At 42.4% G+C, this 25,365-nt stretch overlaps 1 protein-coding gene across 2 annotated transcripts in view; it reads right to left on the minus strand.

Moving 5' to 3' along the window:
- MFSD12 (major facilitator superfamily domain containing 12) overlaps positions 1-25,365 on the minus strand; it is a 50,756-nt gene that overhangs the window by 14,255 nt on the left and 11,136 nt on the right. For both annotated transcript variants that reach the window (XM_066574514.1, XM_066574515.1), the window contains exons 3-8: positions 13,581-13,704; positions 11,317-11,508; positions 11,108-11,200; positions 8,194-8,286; positions 6,969-7,139; positions 2,420-2,514 (exon numbers count right to left, since the gene is read on the minus strand). In XM_066574514.1, coding sequence (XP_066430611.1) covers positions 2,420-2,514; positions 6,969-7,139; positions 8,194-8,286; positions 11,108-11,200; positions 11,317-11,508; positions 13,581-13,704 — 768 coding nt within the window. The remainder of the gene's footprint in view (positions 1-2,419; positions 2,515-6,968; positions 7,140-8,193; positions 8,287-11,107; positions 11,201-11,316; positions 11,509-13,580; positions 13,705-25,365) is intronic.

Below are 25,365 nucleotides of genomic sequence, written 5' to 3' on the forward strand. Positions count from 1 at the left end.
GTTCCACTCATTGATCACCCTCACTGTCAGAAAGTTTTTTCTAACATCTAATCTGTGTCTCCTCCCTTTCAGTTTCATCTCATTGCCTCGTCTTTCCTTGTGCAAATGGGAACAGGGCTGATCCCTCTGCACTGTAACAGCCCTTCAGATATTTGTAGACCGCTATTAAGTCTTCTCTCAGTCTTTTTTGCAAGCTAAACATTCCCAGATCCTTTAACCGTTCCTCATAGGACATGATTTGCAGACCGCTCACCATCTTGGCCAACACTTCTCTGCACTTGCTCCAGTTTGTCTAGGTCTTTTTTAAAGTGTGGTGCCCAGAACTGGACACAATATTCCAGATGAGGTCTGACTAACGAAGAGTAGAGGGGGATAATGACCTCACGTGATCTAGACTCTATGCTTCTCTTAATACATCCCAGAATTGTGTTTTTGGCTGTTGCATCACATTATTGACTCATGTTCAGTCTATGATCTATTAGTATATCAAAGTCTTTCGCATGTACTGCTGCTTAGCCGAATTTCTCCCATTGTGTTTTTTTATTTTTCTTGCCCAGATGTAGAACTTTGAATTTTTTTCTAGTTAAATACCATTCCGTTAGCCACCGTCCACTGTTCAAGCTCTCCTAGATCTTTTTGAATACTCTCTCTTCTCTAGTGTTAGCTATCCCTCTTAGCTGTGTGTCATCGGCAAATTTGATCAGTTTGCCATCAATTCTCTCCTACAGATCATTTATAAAAATTTTGAACACTGGGTTTAGGACACAGCCTTGTGGGACCCCACATGATACATTCTTCCACTTGGATGTGCAGCCATTTATGACCACTGAGTACGATCACTCAGCCAGTTGTGAACCCACTTAACAGTTGCCTTGTCAGTCCCATATTTGGTCATTTTTTCAATAAGTATGGTATGAGTGGTATGAGATACTTTGTCAAATGCTTTACTAAAGTCAAGATATACTGTATCCACCGCATTTCCCTAATCAACCCAGTTGGTGATTATGTCATAGAAGGAAATTAGATTCACCTGGCATGACTTGTTTATTACAAACCCATGCTGGCTCTGGTTAATCACTCCATTCTTATTCAAGTACTTGCATACATGCTGTTTAATAATTTGTTTGAAGATCTTTCCCGGTATAGAAGTCAGACTCACAGGCCTGTAGCTTCCTGGACCCACCTTCTTCCCTTTTTTGCAGATAGGGACAACATTTGCCCTTTTCCAATCTTCTGGGCCTTTGCCTGTTCTCCAGGAATTTTTGAAGATTATAGCAAGTGGTTCAACAATTACCTCTGCTGCTTCCTTTAGTATCAAGGATGTAACTCATCTGGACCCTGAGACTTGAATTCATTTAAGTTAGCCAAGTGTACCCTCACCATCTCTCTGCTTATAGGTAGTCTGCAACCTGAATTCTGCATTCTTCTATCCCCCCAATAGCACAGGGAAGATCAGTTGATGTTACATCTACTTTCTCAGAGAAAACAGATACAAAATAGGAATTTAAAAATTCGGCCTTCTCAACACCATTCTTAACCAATTCACCATTTTCATCTTGTAAGCATCCGATAGCATCTTTGACTTTCCTTTTGCTTTTGACATACCCCCAAAATCCTTTATTGCTTTTGGCTTTTTTGCATGCTTCAAGTCATTATTAGCTTTAGCTTTTCTAACACTTGCCTTACAGTTTCTGCAGACCGCAGTATATTCTTCTTTAGATATTCCTCCCCTCTTTTCATTTGATAAAATCATACTTTTCTTGTTTTTTAGCATGTGTGCAAGTTCTGTGTTCATCCATCCTGGTCTCTTTAAATGCTTCCCATTCTTCCTTCTTTTAGTGATTGTGCTTTGAGAATCTCATTTCACAATATTTCCCAACCTTCTGGGACATTTCTGTCCTTAAGAACATCCAGCCATTGGATTTTTTCTATCCTCTTTCTGACTTCATTAAAATCTGCTCTTATAAAATCCAACCTTGAGGTCTGAGTCTTCTCAGATCTTCCTTCCCTTTTTATCCGAAATTCAAGGATAGCATGATCACTGCCTCCTAAGGTCCCAACCACCCTTACTTCCCCAACCATTTCCTCCCTTTTGGTAAGAATTAGGTCCAAGATAGCAGACCCCCTTGTTTTCTCTACCTTTTCCTCCTCCTCCTCTCCTTCCCTGCACAACCACCTATAGAAGTATATGAGCATATACAGGTTCCTATAGTTCATGTCACTACTCTAAAGAATCTGTAAGCTAAATGGCTGTCCCATAATCATGGACAGAAAACAGATATTATATATTTATTATCTATCTATATGTAAAAAATACAGTACATAAGCATCTCGTTTTAATAAAATCTACACAGTTATTAGTATCACATTATAGGAGATGTATTCCCTTTAAGTCATTACGTTAAGCACTTATACTTACTGGCATGGATTCAGCGACTGAATCAGCACTACAGCCAGACCATTGGCCACTTTGTCAGTGAAGCTCATCGCTCCATATACAAATGCTCCACTGTGCTGCAAAGACAGAAGTATTAATATTTGTAATTCAGAGGAAAAGAAAAAAAAAAGTGAAAAAAAAAATTAAAATTGAGAATCATCCATAAGTTTCGAAAAAAAAGAAAGTTATTTTTGGCAAATGAACTGAAAAAACAGCCGTATGAGTCCTTGCTTTGATGGGACGAGTTCTAAGTCTTATTGGCACCACTTTGGAATACATATAGTGCATTGTTTAACTTATTACATTTCTTTTCTGGGAAAAAGGGCTGAAAAAAAATTCAACTTTTATTTTTACAACATTGACAATGCCATGGGTGGTATGCAATACATTAGCACAGCTGCAAACACAGCCAAGGATGCTGAAAGAAAAAAGAAAAAAAAAAAAACAATACTCACCTAGCCACTGCTGTCCGGGTCATGACCACTGATCTTTGCCGCTGCTTTGGGCTTGTATGGAGGAGGATTGGGAGCCGATCCATACAATGCAGGTGCTTGCAGTTTTTCACAGCTGGCACCTGCCAGGCTGATCGTGGCTATTAAGCCTTTAACCCCTTAAGGATCGTCCCCTTCGCCCACCTCATGTTAGTTTTTTCCTCCCCCCTTTTAAAAAAAATCATAACTCCTATTCATCGACGTAACTGAGGGTGTTTTTTGCAGGACGAGTTGTCTTTTTTCCATGGTACCATATAATGTACTGAAAAACTCAATTCTTGAAATGGAAAAAAAACAAACTAACAGAAATTCCACCATCTTTAAGCGCATCTTGTTTCTACGGCGCACAAACTGCTACAAAAATGACATAACTTTATTCTATGGGTCAATACGATTACTATGATACCAAAACAGGTTTTTTTGCAGTACTTTCCATTGGTACCATTCTGGAATACATATGACTTTTTGATCGCTTTTTATTGCCTTTCATCTTAAAGAAATGGTGACCAAACAAAGCACAACTCTGGCACTTTATTTCTTTTCGGATAACGTTCACCGTGCAAGATAAATAATGCGCTAATATTTTTAATTACACACACACACACGAACGAAACAGCTGGTGCCCGTGTTCTATGGAGTGAAATCGCCCCGCAATCTCCCTTCATAAACACCCCAGAAGTGCAAGATGTAACCTTACGTCCTGTGTCGTTAAGGAGTTAAATGCTGGCATCAATATTTTAAATGCTGCGATCAGGGTTGCGAACTGCCCCGCTGCGATGAGATCATTGGGTGCCATTCAGTTGGCGTAGCACCTGGGGGCTCTCCAAAAGCTCCTAGTCTGCCCCTGCTGATTGCCTGTCAGATCGCGGGATAAGGGTGCCCACCCACTACCGTTTTTTTTTCGCTGTGAATTCGCAGCGTTTTTTCTCCCAAAGTGTCAATGGGACTTACTAATGTTAAAATCTCAACGCACAAAAATCGCAATTTACGGCTACATTGTGATTTTGGTGTGTTGCGATTTTAATATTAGCAAGTCCCATTGACACTTTGGGAGAAAAAACGCTGCGAATTCGCAGTAAAAAAAAAAGTAGTGGGTAGGCACCCTAAGCGTAACACATTACATCATACTGAAGGAGAGATCAGAATGACCGCAAGCTCAAGACCCCTGTGGGGACTTAAGTAAAATTTACTTTTACATCATAAAAAAAAAAGTCAGAGTAGTTTGTTTTTGGTCACCTCTTCTCCAAAAACAAAAAGATTTAATAAAACAGCAATCAAAAAGTTGTATGTATCCAAAATTGTACCAATAGAAACTACAGAAGACCTGCAAAAAAACAGCACTGCTATATCGATGGAAAAATATAAAGTTATGGCAATCAAAAGATGGTAGCAATAAATAAAGTACAGCAAAAAAAAAAAACACTATAAAAATTCTGTATCGTAGCCATCATGCCGACCCATAGAATTAAGCCATTTTTTGCTTGCTGCGTGTACACTACAAAAATTAAACCCCCCCCCACCCATGATAACGGAATGGTTTTTTTTACCCCCATTTAACTCCACTTATACTTTTTCAATGTACTGAAAAGCTTTAAAAATTCCACTTGTTCAGCAAAAGACAAGCCTCAGACAGCTATACGTCGATTGCTGAACATTTGAAGGTTGGGAGGTAAAACTGAAAATGTGGGGGAAGATTTCTGGGCTATGTTTTACTAGGGGACCTGCAATGCACATTGCCATAAGCTGTGGCAGTGTGCTCTGCCTGCACAGTCCCACAGAGCAGTGCAGAACTTTGAAAATGGAAGCAGGAAGATATTACAGATCTGCCGTCAATCTCTCGCTTCTATTTTCAAACTCCTGTATTGCTTTGTTTACAGGTTGCCATGGAGACCATAGGCTTGTCAAAAGCCAGCCCATGGTCTCTGTGGCAAGGAGAGCTGGTGCTTGGCTGTCAAAGGACAGCCAGGCACCAGCTCTTACAGCAGAGATCAGAGAAAACCTCCGATTTCTGCTGTGTTAACCCTTTACATGATATGGTCTATACGACCACAGCATGTAAAAGGCTGACAGAGGAAAGCCGGGCATCAGCTCTTACACAGCAGAGAATGCAGAAAACCTCCGATCTCTGCTGTTAACCCTTTACATGCCACGGTCTATGCGACTGCAGCATGTAAAGGGCTGTCACCATCGGACCCACGGAATGTGATCAGGGGGTCCTGATGGGTCTCTGTGGAAGCCCCCTATAGGGACAAAAACATTTTAAAAGTAAAAAAAAATAATAAAAACACTTTTCTCCCTTAACTTTGTAAAAAATTAAAAACAAAAAATTACACATATGGTATCCCTGCGTCGTAGTGACCCAGAAAAGGAAGTTAGTACATTTAACCCCTTAATGACGCGGTCACTCCCCCCCTTTTTCTTTTTTTCCTCCACCTGTTTAAAAAAATCATAACTTCTTTATTTATTCATTAATGTCGCTGTATGAGGGCTTGTTTTTTGCGGGATGAGTTGTATTTTTCAATGGTGCCATTTACTGTACCATATAATGTACTGAAAAAATTGTAGGTGAGGTAAAATGACCAAAAAAAAAAAAAAAAAAAGACATCTTTCAGTGTGTCTTGTTTCTATGGCGCACAAACTACAACAAAAACAACATAACTTTATTCTATGGGTCAGTACGATTACTACGATACCAAACTTCTATAGGTTTTTTTTGCTATAATACATGTATTTTTTTTAAGAAATTCAATTTTTTAAAATTATTTTCTGCTGCATCTTCTGCGGGCAATAACTTTATTTTTCCGTCAAAGTACTTGAGCAAGCGCTCATTTTTTGGGGTGTCCTGTAATTTATGTTATTACTAATTCTGAATACATTCGACTTTTGATCGCTTTTTAATGCATTTTTTCTGGGAGACAGGGTAACTGAAAGTGCATTTCTGGTGGGTTTTTTTTTTTTTCGGACTACGTTCACCGTGCGGGGTAAATAATGCAAAACTTTTATAGATCGGACTTTTATGGACGTGGCGATACCAAATATGTATTTTTCTTTTAGGATTTAGATTTTTTATTATAGATATGGCAAAAGGAGGGTGATTTGAACTTTTATTACGTTTTTTAAACTGTTAGAAAGTCACAAAAAAGTAAAAAACTATTACAATTTGGTATTGGCATAATCCTACTGGCCTTAAAAAAATAATATATTTATACTGCTCAGAGAATGCAGTGAAAAATAAAAATAAACACGCAAAAATTACAGATCGTTAATCTTGCCAGTAGAAAAAAATGGAATAAAAAGCTATCAAAATTTTACATGTTCCAAAAATTAGATAAATGAAGAGTTTATCCCGCAAAAAAAAAAAAAAAAAATTTAAAAAACGCCTTCTAGAGCGCCGGAATGTGGCGACACAAAAGCAAACCTTTAAGAAAAAATGTTTTAAATGTACAAAAATAGCAAAACGAAAAAATACTGTATAAACTTGGTATCGCCGGAATCGTGCTGACTCAGAGTATAATCTTATCACATTATTTATTCCGCACGCTGAACTCCAAAATGAAATCCAAAAAACAAAATGGCAGAATTTCTTTATTTTTCCCCAATCTCCCTACAATTTTTATCCCGCAAAAAACAAGCCCTCATATGGCCGTGTCAATGGAAAAATGAAAAAAGTTATGGCTCTTGGAACGCAACTGGAAAATTAGTTGAAATTAAATGATTGGCCCATTTAAAAAACCTGCCCTGGTGGGTCTGACAGGGTGGTAAGAAACCCACCACTCAAGGGGTTAAAGGGTAAAAAACAAAAATTCCACAAGGAATGTGCTGGACAGAACTAGGAGACCAAGAACATATGAGTGCAGGTATTTTTTCTGTTTGGTCACACTACCCCTTTAATGCTAAACAGCCCCCTTGTGAAGGTTTCAGGGTTGTGCTAGTATTTGCCCAGCGGATACAAAAACAACTCACTATTGCCCTCTAAGGGACAAAAATATATATTGCATATGAGGAATGTAAAAACATAAAGGACATTTGAATCTACTTACTGAGTGCGGACCAATGAGATCAGCGGTCATGGAAAGAGATGTAACCAAGATCGTCGCTGACCCAGATCCCAATATAACAGCAGCTCCATAGACGGCCACATTAAGCTCTGGATCCAGAGCCACCCAGGCAGCAAAAGTAGCAATGGCTAGCAGACCAATAAAATAGGTCATCTGGAAAGGTAAAGTAGGAGGGTTTACAAACTTGCCAGACTAACATACGGTAGGCTATATTCTATTTTCTTATGTAGATTTAAAAACAATGGTCACTACACTTTGTCTACCGTATTAGGGCTCGTGCCCAAGACCGTCGTGGGATATGCCTGTGGATTTACGCTGTAGAAGTACCGCGATTAAACAAAAAATTGCCTGCGAGTGATCCTGGATTTCTGCCGTCTCCATAAATGGAGACGTCCGCGGCGTAAATATGCGGAAAACAGAACATGACACGATTTTTTTTTTTCGCTGCGGAATTCCACATGTGAGAATTGGCAAGCGGAAAGGCATTAGGTTCAAACGAACCTAATAGCTGCGGGATCCCCGCACATTTTTCCGCAGCGAAAATGCGTAGCGATTCTGTACATGGGCATTGACCCTTAAGCAGAAGGTGTCTCAATGTGATAACTAGTGTTATTGTAATATATTATTTCCATAACACTAGCAAAAAGTACAAAAATCACTTTATTTACCCCAAAATTATGTTTTTTGTACTGAAAAATGCCTTTAGAGTGCTGGCTACTAAGGGTTTCCCTGCCTTCTCATTTGCTTATACTGCATGTGGTCATGTGAAGTCTAGTAGCAGACAGCAAGACAGTAAGTTTAGGGAGTTTGTTAGTTCATGCTGCTCATACAAGAGGCCAGGGAGAAAAGGGAGGCAGCTAAACAGGGAGAGACATGTGCTTGCAGCTAAAAGTAAATATTTACTGTGTTTGGCAGCTACTAAAATTACATCTTCACTGCTCAGTCCTGCTACGCACGGTCCTCCATTTGCTGTTTGTGCGCGCTACAGAAAGTTAAGGAGCAGAAACATTTCCTCCATGTGGCGTGTATGGAAGACATAGCAACTATACTACTTGTTAGCTTACAGAAAACTGAAGAGTAGATATACAGCCTTCAGAGGGGAAATAGAGAAAAATGTACGATAAATGTCATTAGCCAGAAAAGTGTTATTCCTCGTGTACACAAACCGCTTATTGACAAGTGCATGTATGCTTTATTCAACACTCACATTGCGTCCAATATATTTGTTGATTGGCTTCATAAGGAATGATGAAACAAATCCACTCACATACATGACCAGTGGAATTGTAGCAATGTACTTCTATAAAAGAAAAGAGACGGGTACAGCAGATTAAAATACCACTAAAGCCAGTGTAAGAATTAGCCTGGTTCCACATCTGTGTTGGACGTTCCGCCTGGAGGTTCCGTAACAGATGCGAATGAATATAACGAAACAAAAGCGCTGCATGCGGCGCTCTTTCTTCCACCCAGCAGCAGTCTACCTAGGCAGAAAGCAGGCGAACCCTATACAATGGGGTCCGCCCGGCACTGTTCAGCCGTGGGGATTCCCCATTCCTGCTCCTTTAACAGAGCAGGACAGTGGAATCCCCAGTGCAGATGTGAAACCGCCCTTAGAGCTGTCAGTCTTTAGTCAGTTGTAAAATCTCTTAAAGGGGTTGTCCCGCGAAACAAAGTGGGTCTATACACTTCTGTATGGCCATATTAATGCACTTTGTAATGTACATTGTGCATTAATTATGAGCCATACAGAAGTTATTCACTTACCTGTTCTGTTGCTAGCGTCCCCGTCTCCATGGTGCCGTCTAATTTTCAGCGTCTAATCGTCCAATTAGACGCGCTTGCGCAGTCCGGTCTTCTCCGTGTTGAATGGGGCTGCTCGTGCTGGAGAGCTGCTCCTCGTAGCTCCGCCCCGTCACGTGTGCCGATTCCAGTCAATCAGGAGGCTGGAATCGGCAATGGACCGCAAAGAAGACCTGCGGTCCACCGAGGGTGAAGATCCCGGCGGCCATCTTCGCAAGGTAAGTAAGAAGTCACCGGAGCGCGGGTATTCGGGTAAGTACTATCCGTTTTTTTTTTCAACACATGCATTGGGTTTGTCTCGCGCCGAACGGGGGGGCTATTGAAAAAAAAAAAACCCGTTTCGGCGCGGGACAACCCCTTTAGGCGCATTACTAAAATGCAAACCTGCATAAGAACTTTTTGGGGTAAATTAATGTAAACAAAAAGGACAAATCAACCAACTTCACAAAAGCAAAAAAAAAGTTTATTGTAGTGATATAAGACAGAACGGTTCCAACCAAAACGGTCACTAACAAGTCTGTGGGACGTTTCTAGGATACATTCTGACCATGTTCCCACAGTCACGATTATCCATAAGTAAATTCGCCATAGAAGGAATCCACATCCGAGATTTGGATTTAATCTAATGTCAGCACTGGTGGGAGAAGTGACCCCGCAGTGATGAAAAGATGGCAACACAGGACCCCCATTCTTGGGATCAGTTGGTGTTACAGCAGCGAGACCCCTACATCTATTCTATTGGTAGGCGATCGTTTATTCTGCTACAACCTTTTTAATTTCCTTGCTGGGATATTAGGTGGAAACATTCAAATTGTGCATTTAGAACCGCCGTTCCAGGAGCCTGTTCGCAAGTACATTTGTTCGCATGTCCGAACAAATGCTTGTATGGAGCAGGATCTTACAGCAGACACCTGGCGGCAGCAGTTCCGACGAGCCGTACCGCTCGTCGGAACGGTTAACACTTTAAATGCCGCTGCTGTCAGGTGTCCGCTGTAAGAACAGCCTGCACCCGACGTTCAGGGGTCCCTTCAGAAGGCCCCCAGCTGCCTAGCAACCGCACAGTGTCCCGCAATCTGACCGGACAGGCTTGATAGAAGCCTGTCCGTTCCCTGCACAGAATGATGTAATGCTATGGCATTACGTTATACTGTGCAGGACAGATTGTTCGCATCTTGCGAACCCGAACGTTCGCAAGTAGGGGACTATCTGTAGTCATTTATTTCTGAACTTCCATACAACTGTTCAGGCTTATTGGCCTCCAGTGAGATATATTTGTACCAGGACTTTACACCAGTGGTTGCCCACAAGAGAACAACTGACCACCATTCTAGAAGTCGATTCACTCTTGTTGTCCAACCATGTGATGAGTGAGAATACACAAACTTCCTGCTTTAAGCCTGTTTTGTGTATCCCGATATTTTAACAAACATCCCATCAGATGACCAGACGCAGCTTAGAATCCCACAGGAGCACATTCTGTACATGTGTGTGTGTAGGTTTACTAAAACTGGTTCTTTGATGTAGGAACCTGCAGATGTACCTTCACGGGTAGGACGTCCCTTTCCATCCTGTCACCACGGTCAGGTAGTAGCATCAGTGGTATTCGTAAAGCACTGAATACGGTGCTAACTAATGGCCCTTTTACACAGGATGATCATTATTCGGATACCCACGCTCCTGCAGGAATCTGGACGATAATCGCCCCATGTAAATGCAGGCAGCAACTGAAAACGAAACAACGTGCCGCTCAGTGTAAACAGCAGTCGCTTACGTCTCAACGACTGTAAATGGAGGCTGCGAGTGATGCCAGCGATACTCGCTTGTGTAACAGTACAAAGCAAGCATTGCTGGGATGAGTGTCCGGCATAGTTTGCCCAACAGCTCATCCCATGTAAAAGGGCCACAAAGCCAGAACTGTAATTTCTGCATTATTTTAGTCTGTCTGTGCAAGGTTCTCTACTTATTGGCTATAAAGGGAAGGTAAACTTCTAGCAAACTTTTTTTGTCTTCAGAGACTTCAGGAAGCAAAGAACCTTCCAGCCATCGTGCAGTTTGGGCTATGTGCACATGCAGAACATTTTAGGAAATGCAATGCTAAATATACAGATTCTACATCAAAACGGCTAAAACCTGTGGCAAATCTGGGAGAAACTGTGCAAGAGGCCTGACCAGGTCTAACTGCAGATTTCAGTTCTGCATCCAAATCCGTAGGTAGCCTGGTGTGGAATATACTGCGGCTTACGGTGCGTCCTGCGGCCTACTGCGTCTGGTGTGAAAGATCCCCAAAAGTCAAAACTCAAGCAAGCTTCTTTAGGTCTTACCTTTGGAAGGTGCAAGGAATAGGTCAAGTAGACAGCGATATAAGTCTGCGACAAGTTCACTATAAGACGTGTGCACATGTATAAGAGAGCCACCTGAAATCCAGAATTGAAGTCCGGTGAGATGAATACACAACAAAGTTTATTAAACATTTAATAAACAAATCCTGTATTTCCGCTGCTACATTCATACACTCCAGCACACCACTTACCTGGTAGAAAGATGGCTCGACAAGCCAATGCTTCCACAGCAACAACGGCTCCGGGGAGCTGGAGAATTCGTTAACATCGCGATGTTCATCATCTGATTCTGGAAGACGTTGAAAACTTGAATTTTCCTTTGTTCCAATGTGGAATAATAGAGAGAATAATGCTCCAACGCCAACTACAATGAGAGCCAGCGTCTGCAGGGCAGGAGAAAAGGTCTCAGAATGAAAAAACAATATCACTACAGAGTACACCAAAATCACCTAATCTAGGCGTTAAAGCGACTTCCCTGTCCTCAAACATGGCAGCACTAGCGTCTGACGACACCTGCTACGATTGGCCAGTACTGCCCGTATGAGCATTGCTGGCCAGTCAAATCACCATGTGGAGTCTTAGTCTACCGATGCCTACCAGCGCCCAGTGTGCAGGTTGTAGAGAAGCGGTGCGGCCATATTTATTTGTTTAGGACCGGAGTCTCCGTTTAACGTGTCTAATTTGGGGATGAAAGTCATCAATGAAAATGTCCCTAAAAGGATAGAGATTTGATTTTAGGATTTTTCTCCTTAAATTCACAACCCCTCTTGGTCTGTAGAGCAGTAACAGTTTACTTTTGTAAGGGCTGATTCACACGGCCGTATGCGTAAAATGCTGCATGTATTGTGCAGGGTTTTACAGCTGTGTGAGTTGGCTACAGCGACTGTGCACTGCACATCATAGTGTATTGCACGCACGCCATCATATGCAGTGCGACTAGTTTTTTTTTTTTAATTTTTCTATTTCTGTCTCATAGCAGCATTGCATATTGAGCACCACACACCTGCAATGTGTTTGCGTATATACAGCGTTTAATATGCTGTATATATATGCAAAAAAAACCCCTGAAATTATATATAATTTCAGGGTTTTTTTCCTTGTGGAAATAGAAATCAAGGGTAACAGTTTGCACTATTTTTCAAGTGCAAATAAACCAAATGGAGGCAAACTGAACTGAAAGCAACGGAACAGTTGCTTCCCATTTGGCAGCATCTCAGATGCAACAGCTACCGTGTTTCCCTGAAAATAAGACATCCCCTGAAAAAAAGACCTAACAGAGGTTTTGCTGGAGTGCTAAATATAAGGCCTCCCCCAAAAACTAAGACCTAGCTCTTTCCCTGCTATGCGAGTCTGCTGTGATGAGTTCCCCCTGGTGGCCGGAAGCTGCAATACCGTCCCTGCTGTACTAGTGGTCCAGGAACTGCTGTTGGTGATCATTACAGTCTCCAGACAGTCTGTGGGAGCCAGGTACTTTACAGCCCTTATTTCTTGTGACCTGTGTTTGAGTCAGGCAAGACAAGAAGTTCTCATTTAAGGACAGTGCTATTGCTAGACATGAGACATTTGGGCCAATGATTCTGAATGAAATGGAATCACAAGAAATTCCCCAGGAAATTCCGGGTTTGGATTGTTAGGATGATGTTCCAGAGGATGATGACATGACTGTCATTGGATAAATCTTGCTTTGTGTTCATAAATATTGGGAGCGGTAAATGTACCATAGATTATTGTACATGGATATAATGGTAGGAACAAGAAAGTCTTGATAGAATTCACAGTTTGTCTGGTTATGCTGGTTTGTGATTACAACTACTGTACAGTATATAAGAAATGTTACATTTTTTTCAACAATAAATGTGAATAATTCTTCATTGAAAAATATATCCCCTGAAAATAAGACCTAGCGCATCTTTGGGAGCACAAATAAATATAAGACATGGTCTTATTTTCAGGGAAACGGGGTAGATGCAAGATAAAAGCACAGATGTGAATGAGCCCTAATACTATAGCAAACTTTTTTTGCTGTACAAGAGTGTCATATGACCGACTTCAGAAGTTACGTATAGAAAATTTACAGCTACATGAAAAAAACAAAGAAACGAGGTGGTAGAAGTTAAATTGGACCAGTCACTAGATAGTCAGCAGGGCTGGCTGCACAACTCTGTAGCTCCCACTTACTCTTATTTTTTAAACCCCCCTCCATATTCACCTCCCTTTGCCTAGGTGGGCTCTTCTTGGCTTCAAGGTCACCCACTGAGAGCAGGTGGTGGGTACTGGCCACCTAACAGTGAGCACTGGAATCCAGACCCAAGAAGAGACCACCGAGGCAAATGTGGGAGAGTATGGAAGAGAAAACTTATACACGGGAACGGACCATGGGACGCTGCCACAGCCCCACTGGTTCTACCCAGTGACAGGTCCTCTGTAAAGTTCCATGTAGTCAACTTTTACATACCCGGAATACAGGAATATCATATCGCCCTAAATGTGCCGAATCGTCTGTGTCACTCAGTTCGATGTGCAACAGCAACCAGGCAATTGCAAATACAGAAATATTTGCCAGGACGGTAAACGCATATCTGTGAAGATGCAGGGAGAGAGAGAAAATATACTAAATATTGGGGTTAAAAATACATAAACTTACATTATATTATACACACTCAACATTGTAATTGCAACTCTAAGAATCAAGAGAGTCATGTCATTCTGGAAATCATCAAAAGCAGGGCAGAAAGCCGGTGAACCCCGTTACAGTCAGCGGGGTCCGTCCGGCGCGGTTTGGTTCCATCTAGAAACGGAACTGCTGGGCTGTGGGGATTCCTCCTCCTGCACAGAGCTGGAAAGCGGAATCAGTGCAAGTGTGAAACCATCCTAATAAAGAGGCCAATTAGTCTAGACCCATAGATGTATACATACACAAGATGTCCAGGTAACTTTATACTGCAATACTGAGGTATTACAGTGGAAAGTAATTTTTATAACGAGGCCTCATGTCCACGGCCGTACTGATAAAACGCTGCGGGCAACCAGGAGGTGTTTTCATAGGCATTCCCGGTCTGAAACAGCATAAGGATATATAGATATATATACAGTTAGGGCCAGAAATATTTGGACAGTGACACAAGTTTTGTTATTTTAGCTGTTTACAAAAACATGTTCAGAAATACAATTATATATATATATAATATAGGCTGAAAGTGCACACTCCCAGCTGCAATATGAGTTTCCACATCCAAATCAGAGAAAGGGTTTAGGAATCATAGCTCTGTAATGCATAGCCTCCTCTTTTTCAAGGGACCAAAAGTAATTGGACAATGGACTCTAAGGGCTGCAATTAACTCAGAAGGCGTCTCCCTCGTTAACCTGTAATCAATTAAGTAGTTAAAAGGTCTGGGGTTGATTCCAGGTGTGTGGTTTTGGATTTGGAGGCTGTTGCTGTGACCAGACAACATGCGGTCAAAGGAACTCTCAATTGAGGTGAAGCAGAACATCCTGAGGCTGAAAAAAAAGAAAAAATCCATCAGAGAGATAGCAGACATGCTTGGAGTAGCAAAATCAACAGTCGGGTACATTCTGAGAAAAAAGGAATTCACTGGTGAGCTTGGGAACTCAAAAAGGCCTGGGCGTCCACGGAAGACAACGGTGGTGGATGATCGCCGCATACTTTCTTTGGTGAAGAAGAACCCGTTCACAACATCAACTGAAGTCCAGAACACTCTCAGGGAAGTAGGTGTATCTGTCTCTAAGTCAACAGTAAAGAGAAGACTCCATGAAAGTAAATACAAAGGGTTCACATCTAGATGCAAACCATTCATCAATTCCAAAAATAGACAGGCCAGAGTTAAATTTGCCGAAAAACACCTCAAGAAGCCAGCCCAGTTCTGGAAAAGTATTCTATGGACAGATGAGACAAAGATCAACCTGTACCAGAATGATGGGAAGAAAAAAGTTTGGAGAAGAAAGGGAACGGCACATGATCCAAGGCACACCACATCCTCTGTAAAACATGGTGGAGGCAACGTGATGGCATGGGCATGCATGGCTTTCAATGGCACTGGGTCACTTGTGTTTATTGATGACATAACAGCAGACAAGAGTAGCCGGATGAATACTGAAGTGTATCGGGATATACTTTCAGCCCAGATTCAGCCAAATGCTGCAAAGTTGATCGGACGGCGCTTCACAGTACAGATGGACAATGACCCCAAGCATACAGCCAAAGCTACCCAGGAGTTCATGAGTGCAAAAAAGTGGAACATTCTGCAATGGCCAAGTCAATCACCAGATCTTAACCCAATTGAGCATGCATTTCACTTGCTCAAATCCAGACTTCAGACGGAAAGACCCACAAACAAGCAAGACCTGAAGGCTGCGGCTGTAAAGGCCTGGCAAAGCATTAAGAAGGAGGAAACCCAGCGTTTGGTGATGTCCATGGGTTCCAGACTTAAGGCAGTGATTGCCTCCAAAGGATTCGCAACAAAATATTGAAAAATATATATTTTGTTTGGGTTATGTTTATTTGTCCAATTACTTTTGAGCTCCTAAAATGTGGAGTGTTTGTAAAGAAATGTGTACAATTCCTACATTTTCTATCAGATATTTTTGTTCAACCCTTTAAATTAAACGTTACAATCTGCACTTGAATTCTGTTGTAGAGGTTTCATTTCAAATCCAATGCGGTGGCATGCAGAGCCCAACTCGCGAAAATTGTGTTACTGTCCAAATATTTCTGGCCCTAACTGTATGTGTATATATATATATATATATATATATATATATATATATATATAATTTATTTTTAAAGTTCGCACTGCACATGTGCAAGATACGCGGCCATGCGCAGTCTATCGGCAGAGCAGTTTACAAAATTAGTGAAACTGCAGGGAGACCCCAAGCGGTTAAGAATATTTTTCTCAGAAACCGCAAAAAACACATCTCTGAAATCTTGTGATATTATATATATATATATACACACATACACATACACACACACAATTCTATAGCAATTCTACAATATACTGCAAAACTTTAGTACATGGTGACGGTCAGTAGTCCCAGGGCCAATGTCAATATCATGAGTACATCACTGGGGACCAATGGGGAGAGTCTATTGTTACAAGGCCGTGACCAGAACCAGCTGAGATCACTGGAGTCAGCTGGCAGCCATGGGGTGTGCAGAAGACTTGGCTCCCACACCATCTACCTCTGCGATGTACATGCATGCTACAGAGGCAGAAAGGGTTAAAGGGGTATTCCCCATCTCAGACTTTTCTAGCAAAGCCTGACAATGTCCAGGAGAGCTGCAGGATTTTGGGACCCACATCCATCTCTAGAAGTAATGCCAATCCAAGCCCCCCCGCCCCCTCCCCCCCCCCCCTATTGAATGGGATCGGTTTACGCAGTTTTTGTAATTTCTATACGATTGAATACAAGTTATGAAAACAATGGAGCATAAAGCTACGCCATTGCCAAAACTTAAAAGGTGTGGAGAGTGTAGCTTGCTGTGCCACGTCATTTTGGCAGCTCCCATTCATTCCTATTGGAGTCGCGGAAATCCCGCAGCCCTTCTTGGCAGTTTCTACACTCTCCTCCACCTTTTACAGAGCAGGATTTCCATGGTGGCCAAGATGGGAATATCCCATTAGTAAGTCTTACTCAGTTCAACAACATGTGGATAGAACCGGATAAACCTGAAAACAAAGGAGGAAGTTGAAATAAGAAAATACAATTAAGGAAGTGGAAAGTTTTTGGTTTTTTTTAATATAATAATCTGTTACCAATTCTGTAATCTTAATGGCAAGAAGGAGAAACAGATTGCACTCAAGAAGGGGAAATCCATATTAAGGCTTGCAGAAGTCAGTTTTTCACCATCAACATTCAGATGTATGGAAAGAATTAAAGGGGGAAAAAAAAGTTTGCCATAATGTGAACACCCCCTAAAGACCACCTGTCACACCTGGGGCTTGCTGACTCCAACAAGGCATTCCTATTGTTTCTTTTCAACCCAGTTCCCCCTTACACACAGATTAGTCTCCCAGCGCTCTGAATGTGTCAAGTGGGCTGTCCCCACGCTCCGTGTCTATCACCTTCAGCATCATGCAAAGACCACTAGCGGTTCACCCGGCACATCCATAGAGCTGAAGAGGGAACCTCTGGAGCGCTTGTAAGGGGCAACGGGAGCGACCATACACGAGACATTGCTGGAGCCAGCAGGCCCATGCCGCAGAGCTCTACAGACGGCTTCCATGACTGCTCTTCAGAAGGAAAGATCTCTGCTCAGACAAAATTCAAACAGCGGAGTTCATACATCTTTAAAGAGAAGTCTGAAAATGCACAAATTCTGTGTTATATTGATGAACTTCTGTAAATTTAGGATAAACTGAAGAGAAGGGTAAGAAGTAATGGCTGTCTGGCCAAGGAGCCGCTAACATGCAGACAAACAGAAGGCTTTTAAGTGGCTGTTAACCTTTTCCAATCCACTGTCTGACCTCTGAAGACCTTATGATTTAAGGCTGTACAGCTCCGATGTTGGAAGACGTCCGTCGGGGTTCTCTTACTGTATATTGCCAGCCTCTATGCTGTCGGAGCCTATCCAACATGCAGTGTCACCTCATGCAGTACTGGCTTTAGCCAACATACAGCGCTGTTGTGTAACAGCAGAAAAAGAGTAAGCCCCCTAGGAAAACCAGGATACAAATTGGATTGGAAAAGGTTAAAGGGGTTGTCTGGGATCAACATGCAGCAAAAGCACCGTGGTTCCCGCTTGCGTCGAGCCCATCTTGGTCAGACAGCAGCTGCTACATGTGTCTGGCGACCAAGAAGAATTTAATACTACTAGTAATAAAATATGGTTCTTCATACTATTAATGTGTAAAACTGTCACCTCCGTACCGGTACCAAGTACAGAGCGACCGAAGCAATGCAAGAATTAAACCTGTGTCTGGGTCTAGAAACGTCCCGACGAGGTGACCTGGAGTCCGGCCAGCTGCTTTCTGCAGCAACATGAAGTTTGCTTAGATGTCAAGTTTGTAGACTTGTGTGGTGTATGAGGGCCAACCCTGGTGAAGGAGGATGACCGGCATCTCCCATCCTGGGCCAGCTCAGTGCATGGTGCGGGATGAATACATCTATGAGGGAGGAGGTTGTGTTATGTCTGACACCGAGTGTGATGTCTGTCTGTTGGTGGATTGTCTAATTACGGCTGTTGTGATACATCCTAGAAAACACATTGTATCTGTAGTACGGGATAGGAGGGTCTGATAGTTTCTGCTAGTCTACAAGTCTACAAACTCTTGCTGGATTAGATTTACTATTTGATTATACCTGTGTAAATCTGTCTGCGCCGAGAGCCACCGGAGGTGATGTGTTGTATGGCTTCTGGCACGGTGTGGAATTTTCTGCATGAGTTATCAGTAAGGTCGGACTCTGTAGAGAGCATCTTGCGGGCTGCGAGATATATATGCATAATACGCAGCCAATATGCAACATTGCGTAGAGACCACAGGCGGCCCAGCACCATGTACTATCTTGGCATGTATGTGCGCATAATATGCGTCAAGGTAGAACATGCTGAGATTTTTCTTCTGCACAGTTCATGTGAGCGGTAACATGGCCACCTATGGGAGATTGGTACAGCGTGTGAGCCCGGCAATAGGGTTCACGTCCACAGGTGTTCTTTCACGGCTTATTACGTGGTGAATGGGGTCAATGAAAATCAATGGCCTTTCATTGATCCATGTGCATTAGCATGTAGGCATTGTGTCTTGATACGGACGAGACACAGATCGCAGAATGCTCCATTTCTCGAAATGCCACGCAGCACGAGTCCTATATATTTTTGTATAGGCAACCCTGCTATGAAACAGAGCAGGGAATAACCCAAACCACAGGCAGCCATATGCAGGGTCTGCCGGATTTTTTTTTTTTTAAACCGATGGACGGGAAGCCTTAGTGTGGTGTCTTATAGGAGGTGTTTTCTGTAGTTTTTTTTTTTTTTTTTTTTTTTTAAGCAGCCATAAACAAGCAAACAACCATCTTCAGAGTTAAAAATGTTTTCCAACAATGAGATGCTGTATACCCCAAGCTGGGGGAAATGGAGTTTGCACAGGTGCCGCTGACAACTGGCCGGTCTAAGAACCATGATCAGATCCATTTAACCACTTCAATGCCACAGTCTATACGATCTAAGCAGTTAGCCTCTCTGTGGGCCCATCAATCCCACACACCATCATGGAGGGCAATGGCTGCCTTGGCCCCATGGGGACTCGTGAAGGCTCCCAGACCTAATGTGTGTATATGTAATGAAGAGAAGAAGTCTATTAAATGGACCAAGCACTAGCTTTGCAGGCAGACAAGCAAATATGAAGATTACATCCCTGGACTCAGTGAGGCACGTCCAACAAGTCCACAACCTTAATATATGGGGCTCATAGGACGTGGAAAGTTCCCTTTAAAGACAAGCTGTCAACTCCCCTGAGTTGCCGCCTTTGCACCCTCTCAAGCTCCAATATGTCCTTCTTGAGTACCAGTGCCCAAAAAGGTCCACAATATTCCATGTGTGGTCTGACCAGTGACAATGTTCTCGTCATGCGCCCCTAGACCTCTTCTGATGCCCCCCATGATTTTATTTTTTTTTATTGCAGTTTTAACTCCAATTGCCCCATCTAAACACACCAATATTACATTTTATAGCCTGCATTCACTGGTAGATCGTGAGACTATGTCTGCGCCTGAACCGGTAGGGTGACATTTTAGATTTAACAGGGTCATACAATTGCTTAAACTTGTCATATGATTCCTGGTCATTAAAACCCTGCATTGTCCCTGTATACACAACATAGTCTTAACAGAAATAGACTTTAGAAACGTTGGACGGGAGGGAGAAGGGGACGTGTTCTACCTAAGAAAGCAGAAGTGAAAAACTGGCAAACACAACAAAAAAAGTTTATATACACATATGGTTTCCATAAGTATAACTCCTACAGATCTAGACATGTGACTCCATTATGGCGTGTTGGAGATGAAGTAGCGGAGGTATAACCGGTGCACCATCAGGGTTTTTAGACACGTGTAGCACACAGGCTGCATATTCTCCGCCATGGATTTGCATAGAGAAAATAAGTAGCATAACATTATGGTAACTGCAAAAGGTTGTATGTCCCAAAAAAAAAAAAAAAAATCTCATCAAATTGTTTATTGCACCCTGGTGGCCAGTCTAGTGAACTACAACTGTAATACGCTGTATGTCAACACACCAATGAGAAACTCACTTATCATACATTTAGAAAAGCAGCCAAGATGATCGGGGCAAAATAGGAATGTTTTTTGTCTCTCCTGTAAAGTTTGATAAATTTGACATACAACCTTTTGCAGTTACAACGATATTAAGACAAAAAGAGGGGAGGTGAAAAAATCTCATCTACAGTAGAAGTTGTCCTGTAGCACAGATTTTAAAAAGGGGCCCCATAATCATATTTGGGCTCCACAAACTAGATTGGAGGGAGCCGTGCTTCATACTCAATGTGTGCCCCGTTCCTGTGCCGTGTCCCCGCAGCGTAATTTTTCAGCTGGCTCTATATGCTCCCCCATTCATCTCTATGACAGAGTATGTGCACAGACCTGGTAACTCCTTGGGGGGTCACAGCACTGAAATGGAGCACCTGGTGAGTATTAACCCCTTAAGGACACGGCCTATTTTGGCGTTGAAGACCAAACGATTTTTGGTATTTTTCACCTCCATTTTTCAAAAGCCATAACTTTATTTTTCCGTCGACGCGGACGTATGAGGGCTTGTTTTGTGTGGCGAACTGTAGTTTATATTGGTACCATTTTTGGGTACATAGACTGCATTGTAAAACCTTTATAATTTTGTTATGATTGTAGGGAGAGAAAACGCATCAATTCTGCCATAGATTTTTTTTTTTTTTTTTTTTTTTTAAAGCGTTAATTATGCAGCATAAATGACACTCCATTTTTTTCTGCGGGCCGGTACGGTTACAACGATACCAAAATTCTTATTTTTTAGGTTTTTCCACTTTTCCATAATAAAAACCCTTTTTTTGGAAATAATTATTTTTTCTAAATCACTGCATTCAAAGTGCTATAACGTTTTTGTTTTTTTTTTTCCATTGATGGAGCTCTCTTTGCGAGATGAGCTGCAGTTTTTATAGGTACACACTTTTTGGATCATTTTTATTGCGTTTTTTTGGAGGCAGTTTTTTAGCATTTTTTAAACCGCTTTTTGCCGTGCAGGATAAAAAGAGTGTTCAATTTATTGTACATGTCGTTACTAGAGATAAGCGAGTATACTCGCTAAAGGGAATTGCCTTTAGCGAGTATCTCCCCCGCTCGAGACTGAAGTATCTGGTGCCGGCGGCGGGCAGGGAGCTGCGGGGGAGAGCGGGGAGGAACGGAGGGGAGATCTCTCTCTCCCTCTCCCCCCCCCCCCCCGGCTCCCTCCTGCTGACAGCCGCTACTCACTGCTCCCCCGCGCCGGCACCCGAACCTTCAGTCTCGAGCGGGGGAGATAGTCGCTAAAGGCAATGCTCGCTCGAGCAATTTCCTTTAGAGAGTATACTCGCTCATCTCTAGTCGTTACCAAATATGTGGGATTTTTACTTTTTTTTATGCCAATATGAGAAAAAGCATGAAAAAAAAAAAAGGGGTTAACTTTTTTTTAAATATTTTTTATTTTGCTCTTATTTTTACACCATCTGTGTCCCTCTGAGCACTTAGGTCATGGAGCGGGAAGGGGTTAAACACTGCTCCCTGGACTCTGGTAGTTTAGGGGTCTTAAACATGACAGGTTCCCATAAAATCTGCAGCATATCAAATTATGCTGCGGATCGTCACCACTGATTTCACCCTTTTTAGATGAGCGGAGTAAAGTCTACAGCAAATCTGCATGCAAGACTTGTGAAGAGTAAGTCCTGTCTGGACCTTCCTTAGTATATTATGGCAGTCTGCTTGGGAAGATTACTTAAAGGTTATAATCTTGTTGGGAGGTGAGGGGGGGGGGGGAACACAAACAAAAACAACCTTACTACTGTATTATAACATTTCAGAGTGGTATAATGTAAAGTTTTGGGGCGGCTTTTATGTGCGTCCAAGTTACAGTGGCCTGCAGGCTTGTTTTACGTACCATGGGAAGAATTTATCATTGTAAGCCCGTATTCAGACGGCCATATAAGAAACCCAGAAAGCACAAGAGCACTGATACCATTCGACGTTCACGGACCCAGCACATGTGCTCACTATTCTTGTCTATGAAAATGGGGCATGCAGCAATTCTTTTTTTCCAGCACAAAGAATCGGTCCGCAGGGGCGTGGCTTATAAGGTGGGGGTGTAATCACGACAGCCTGACAAATTTAAAATGTGCTTGACCATTTAGAACAAGCTGCTGTGTGTACAGGAGGTGCGGCACTATACAACTTGTACTCCTCATTATCACCATTTTTCCCCTTCTGTAGGCTGCATCTCTAATTTTCAGTTTTCTCTGAATGGGTGGGAGGAGCCTGCTGTTATATCTTCTATACACGGTGCACAGAGCAAACCACAGATTCTGCTCCCTAATGTTCTGTAACACACACAGATATAAGATCATCAAGAAGTACAGAGCAGTGTAGATGTGAACAATTATATGTAACAGCACGTGTGTGAGTGTCTGGCTTCTCCTCTCCTGCTTCTATTGCCCTATAAGTTTTTTTCCTGGCTGCCCATTTACACAGTTTGGAAGTGATACACCTTGAAAATATTGTTGAAAAAGACTAAAACTATGCAAAATAAACCCTCCTATTCCTCCTAACTCGGCCCCCCTCACCCCGCCTCCATATTACTCACAACTAGACAGATGCAACCAGAGGTTCTCTTTTCCAAAATCTGATTCACCCTCCTGACATACAGCAGCTGCCTCTGACCAACACCCTTCTGCTGCTGGTCCGCAAAGCCAACATAGGAATTTAAAAAAAAATTTTGGTTGCCATTAACCCCTTAAGGACAGAGTCTATTTTGGCCTTGAGGACCAAGCTTTATTTTTCAATCTGGCGCCTGTCATTTTATGTGGTAACAACGTGAATGCTTTTACTTATTGATGCAATTCGGAGATTTGTGTGACCGTGGTAAATTTTCATCAGGTTAGACAACAAAACAAAAAAAAAAAAAAAGACTTTTGAATCAAAATACTTTCATTGCTGGCAAAAGCGAATCACTTCTGGGAAATCGCAATCTTCACGCCTGTCATAGAGACGCAAGTGTTTCTCATTGATCTCAACGAGAAACATCACATCGCACGTCAAATGAGTACCATGCGATGCCTTTTAGGGATGCAACCCCCCCACCCCCACCCCCACCCCCACCACCAACCCCCTTTCAGTTTCTCCTCCACACAATAAAAGAAATCATAGCTTTGATTTATCCATCAACGCAGCTGTCTGAGGGCTTGTTTTTCAAAAAGGTACTAAAAGGATCAAAAAGGTACTAAAAGGTTTAAAAAGGAATTGGAGCAGTTTCCATTCATAAGGAGTCTCCTTGAGACATGGTCGGGTTTTGCCTCCAGGGGACAGCTGATTTCTAGTCCGGGACCTTTAACACCTCTAGTGGGCAATCCAAATCTGTCTATTTTTCAGAGAAGGTCAACTGCTGGACAGATTGGGGAGCACACATTCTAGAATCAGGGACATGGTGTCAGGCTCAGGCATCAGGGCCCTGGGGGAACTGTCGGAGCAGGGGGGCCCGCTCAGAGGACTGTGGTTCCAGTACTTACAAATTACACACTACATTAGTTCCCTGGGGGAGTTTTCCAACTTGCTGTCCACAATCACCCCATTTGAGAAACTGAGCGTGTCCCCTAGTGGGAGAACATGCAGAATCTCAACACTATATAGCTTCCTTCTGGATGGGGAGGCACAGGCGGAGGATCTGACTTATATAAGAGGGTGGGAGAGAGATTTGGGTAAGGTATTGACGGAGGAGTCTTGGTTCAAAGCATTCACCATTATGCACAAAATGTCCGTGTCAGGCAGGATACAGGAGCTCAATTTTAAATTCATCACCCAGTGGTACAGGTCCCCTGAGCGATTGGCTAGGATCTTCCCCCAGTACTCGGACAGGTGCTGGAGATGTGACAATGACGTGGGTACTTTTATACTGTTACGGCATAAAATGTACAGCCGTTTAAGGACAGCAGAGTGTACCCTTGTGAATGATGTCATATGACTCATGGGACAGCAGAGTGTACCCTTGTGAATGATGTCATATGACCCATGGGACAGCGGAGTGTACCCTTGTGAATGATGTCATATGACCCATGGGACAGCAGAGTGTACCCTTGTGAATGATGTCATATGACCCATGGGACAGCGGAGTGTACCCTTGTGAATGATGTCATATGACCCATGGGACAGCGGAGTGTACCCTTGTGAATGATGTCATATGACCCATGGGACAGCGGAGTGTACCTTGCAGTTGAAGTCCAGGTGGCCCGTGCAGTAGGGCTGCTCACACCAAGACTCATATGACGGAGGAAATAAATGACAGAGCCCACACAGTTATGGATTCAGCAAAGAATTCCTACCCGATTGTCATTAGGGATCTTGATTTATAGCCCCCTTACATTGGGGTGTCCCAACATCATTGGACAATTACCTATGCAAGGTTATTGGTTAGTTTACAATTCAACATTTCATAGGTTAATCTAAGACTTTTGTGTCCATTGGTTACATCTCATTATTCTTAGTATAGTTTCTAAAAATGCCAAGAAATATAGTTCATTGGACAGTTCTCAATCCGACCTTTGATTGGTTACTTTTAAAAGTCTAAAAGTAACCAATCGAAGGTTGGTTCAGGAATTCATTGAATACATTCTGATTCTTCATTTGCATGTCTTAAAAGTTGCAGTGAATAACATCTTGACAGGGTGCCAACATGTCCTTATCCTATATCACCATATGTCCATATGTCCCCTCAGTACATAGGCAAGTTCTTTTCTGGTATATTCCAGGGTGTATGTTATTGCGCAGTTTGAATTCATACTATAATATATATATATATAACACAATTGTCCATAATCAAGTATCTTCCATTGCACATACATATTTGGTGGTCTTGTCCACTGATCTGTCTGTGGGAAGACGTAAATGCACTATATAAAGGTCAGTAGGAGTGATTGCGTTCACTCTGGAGTTGGCGCTCCCCTCGGTGATGCCGGGCCCCATGGCCAAGACAAAGCGGTCCCCTTTAGACT

Source organism: Eleutherodactylus coqui, chromosome 7 (assembly GCF_035609145.1).
Source record: "Eleutherodactylus coqui strain aEleCoq1 chromosome 7, aEleCoq1.hap1, whole genome shotgun sequence".
NCBI classification, from domain to species: domain Eukaryota; kingdom Metazoa; phylum Chordata; class Amphibia; order Anura; family Eleutherodactylidae; genus Eleutherodactylus; species Eleutherodactylus coqui.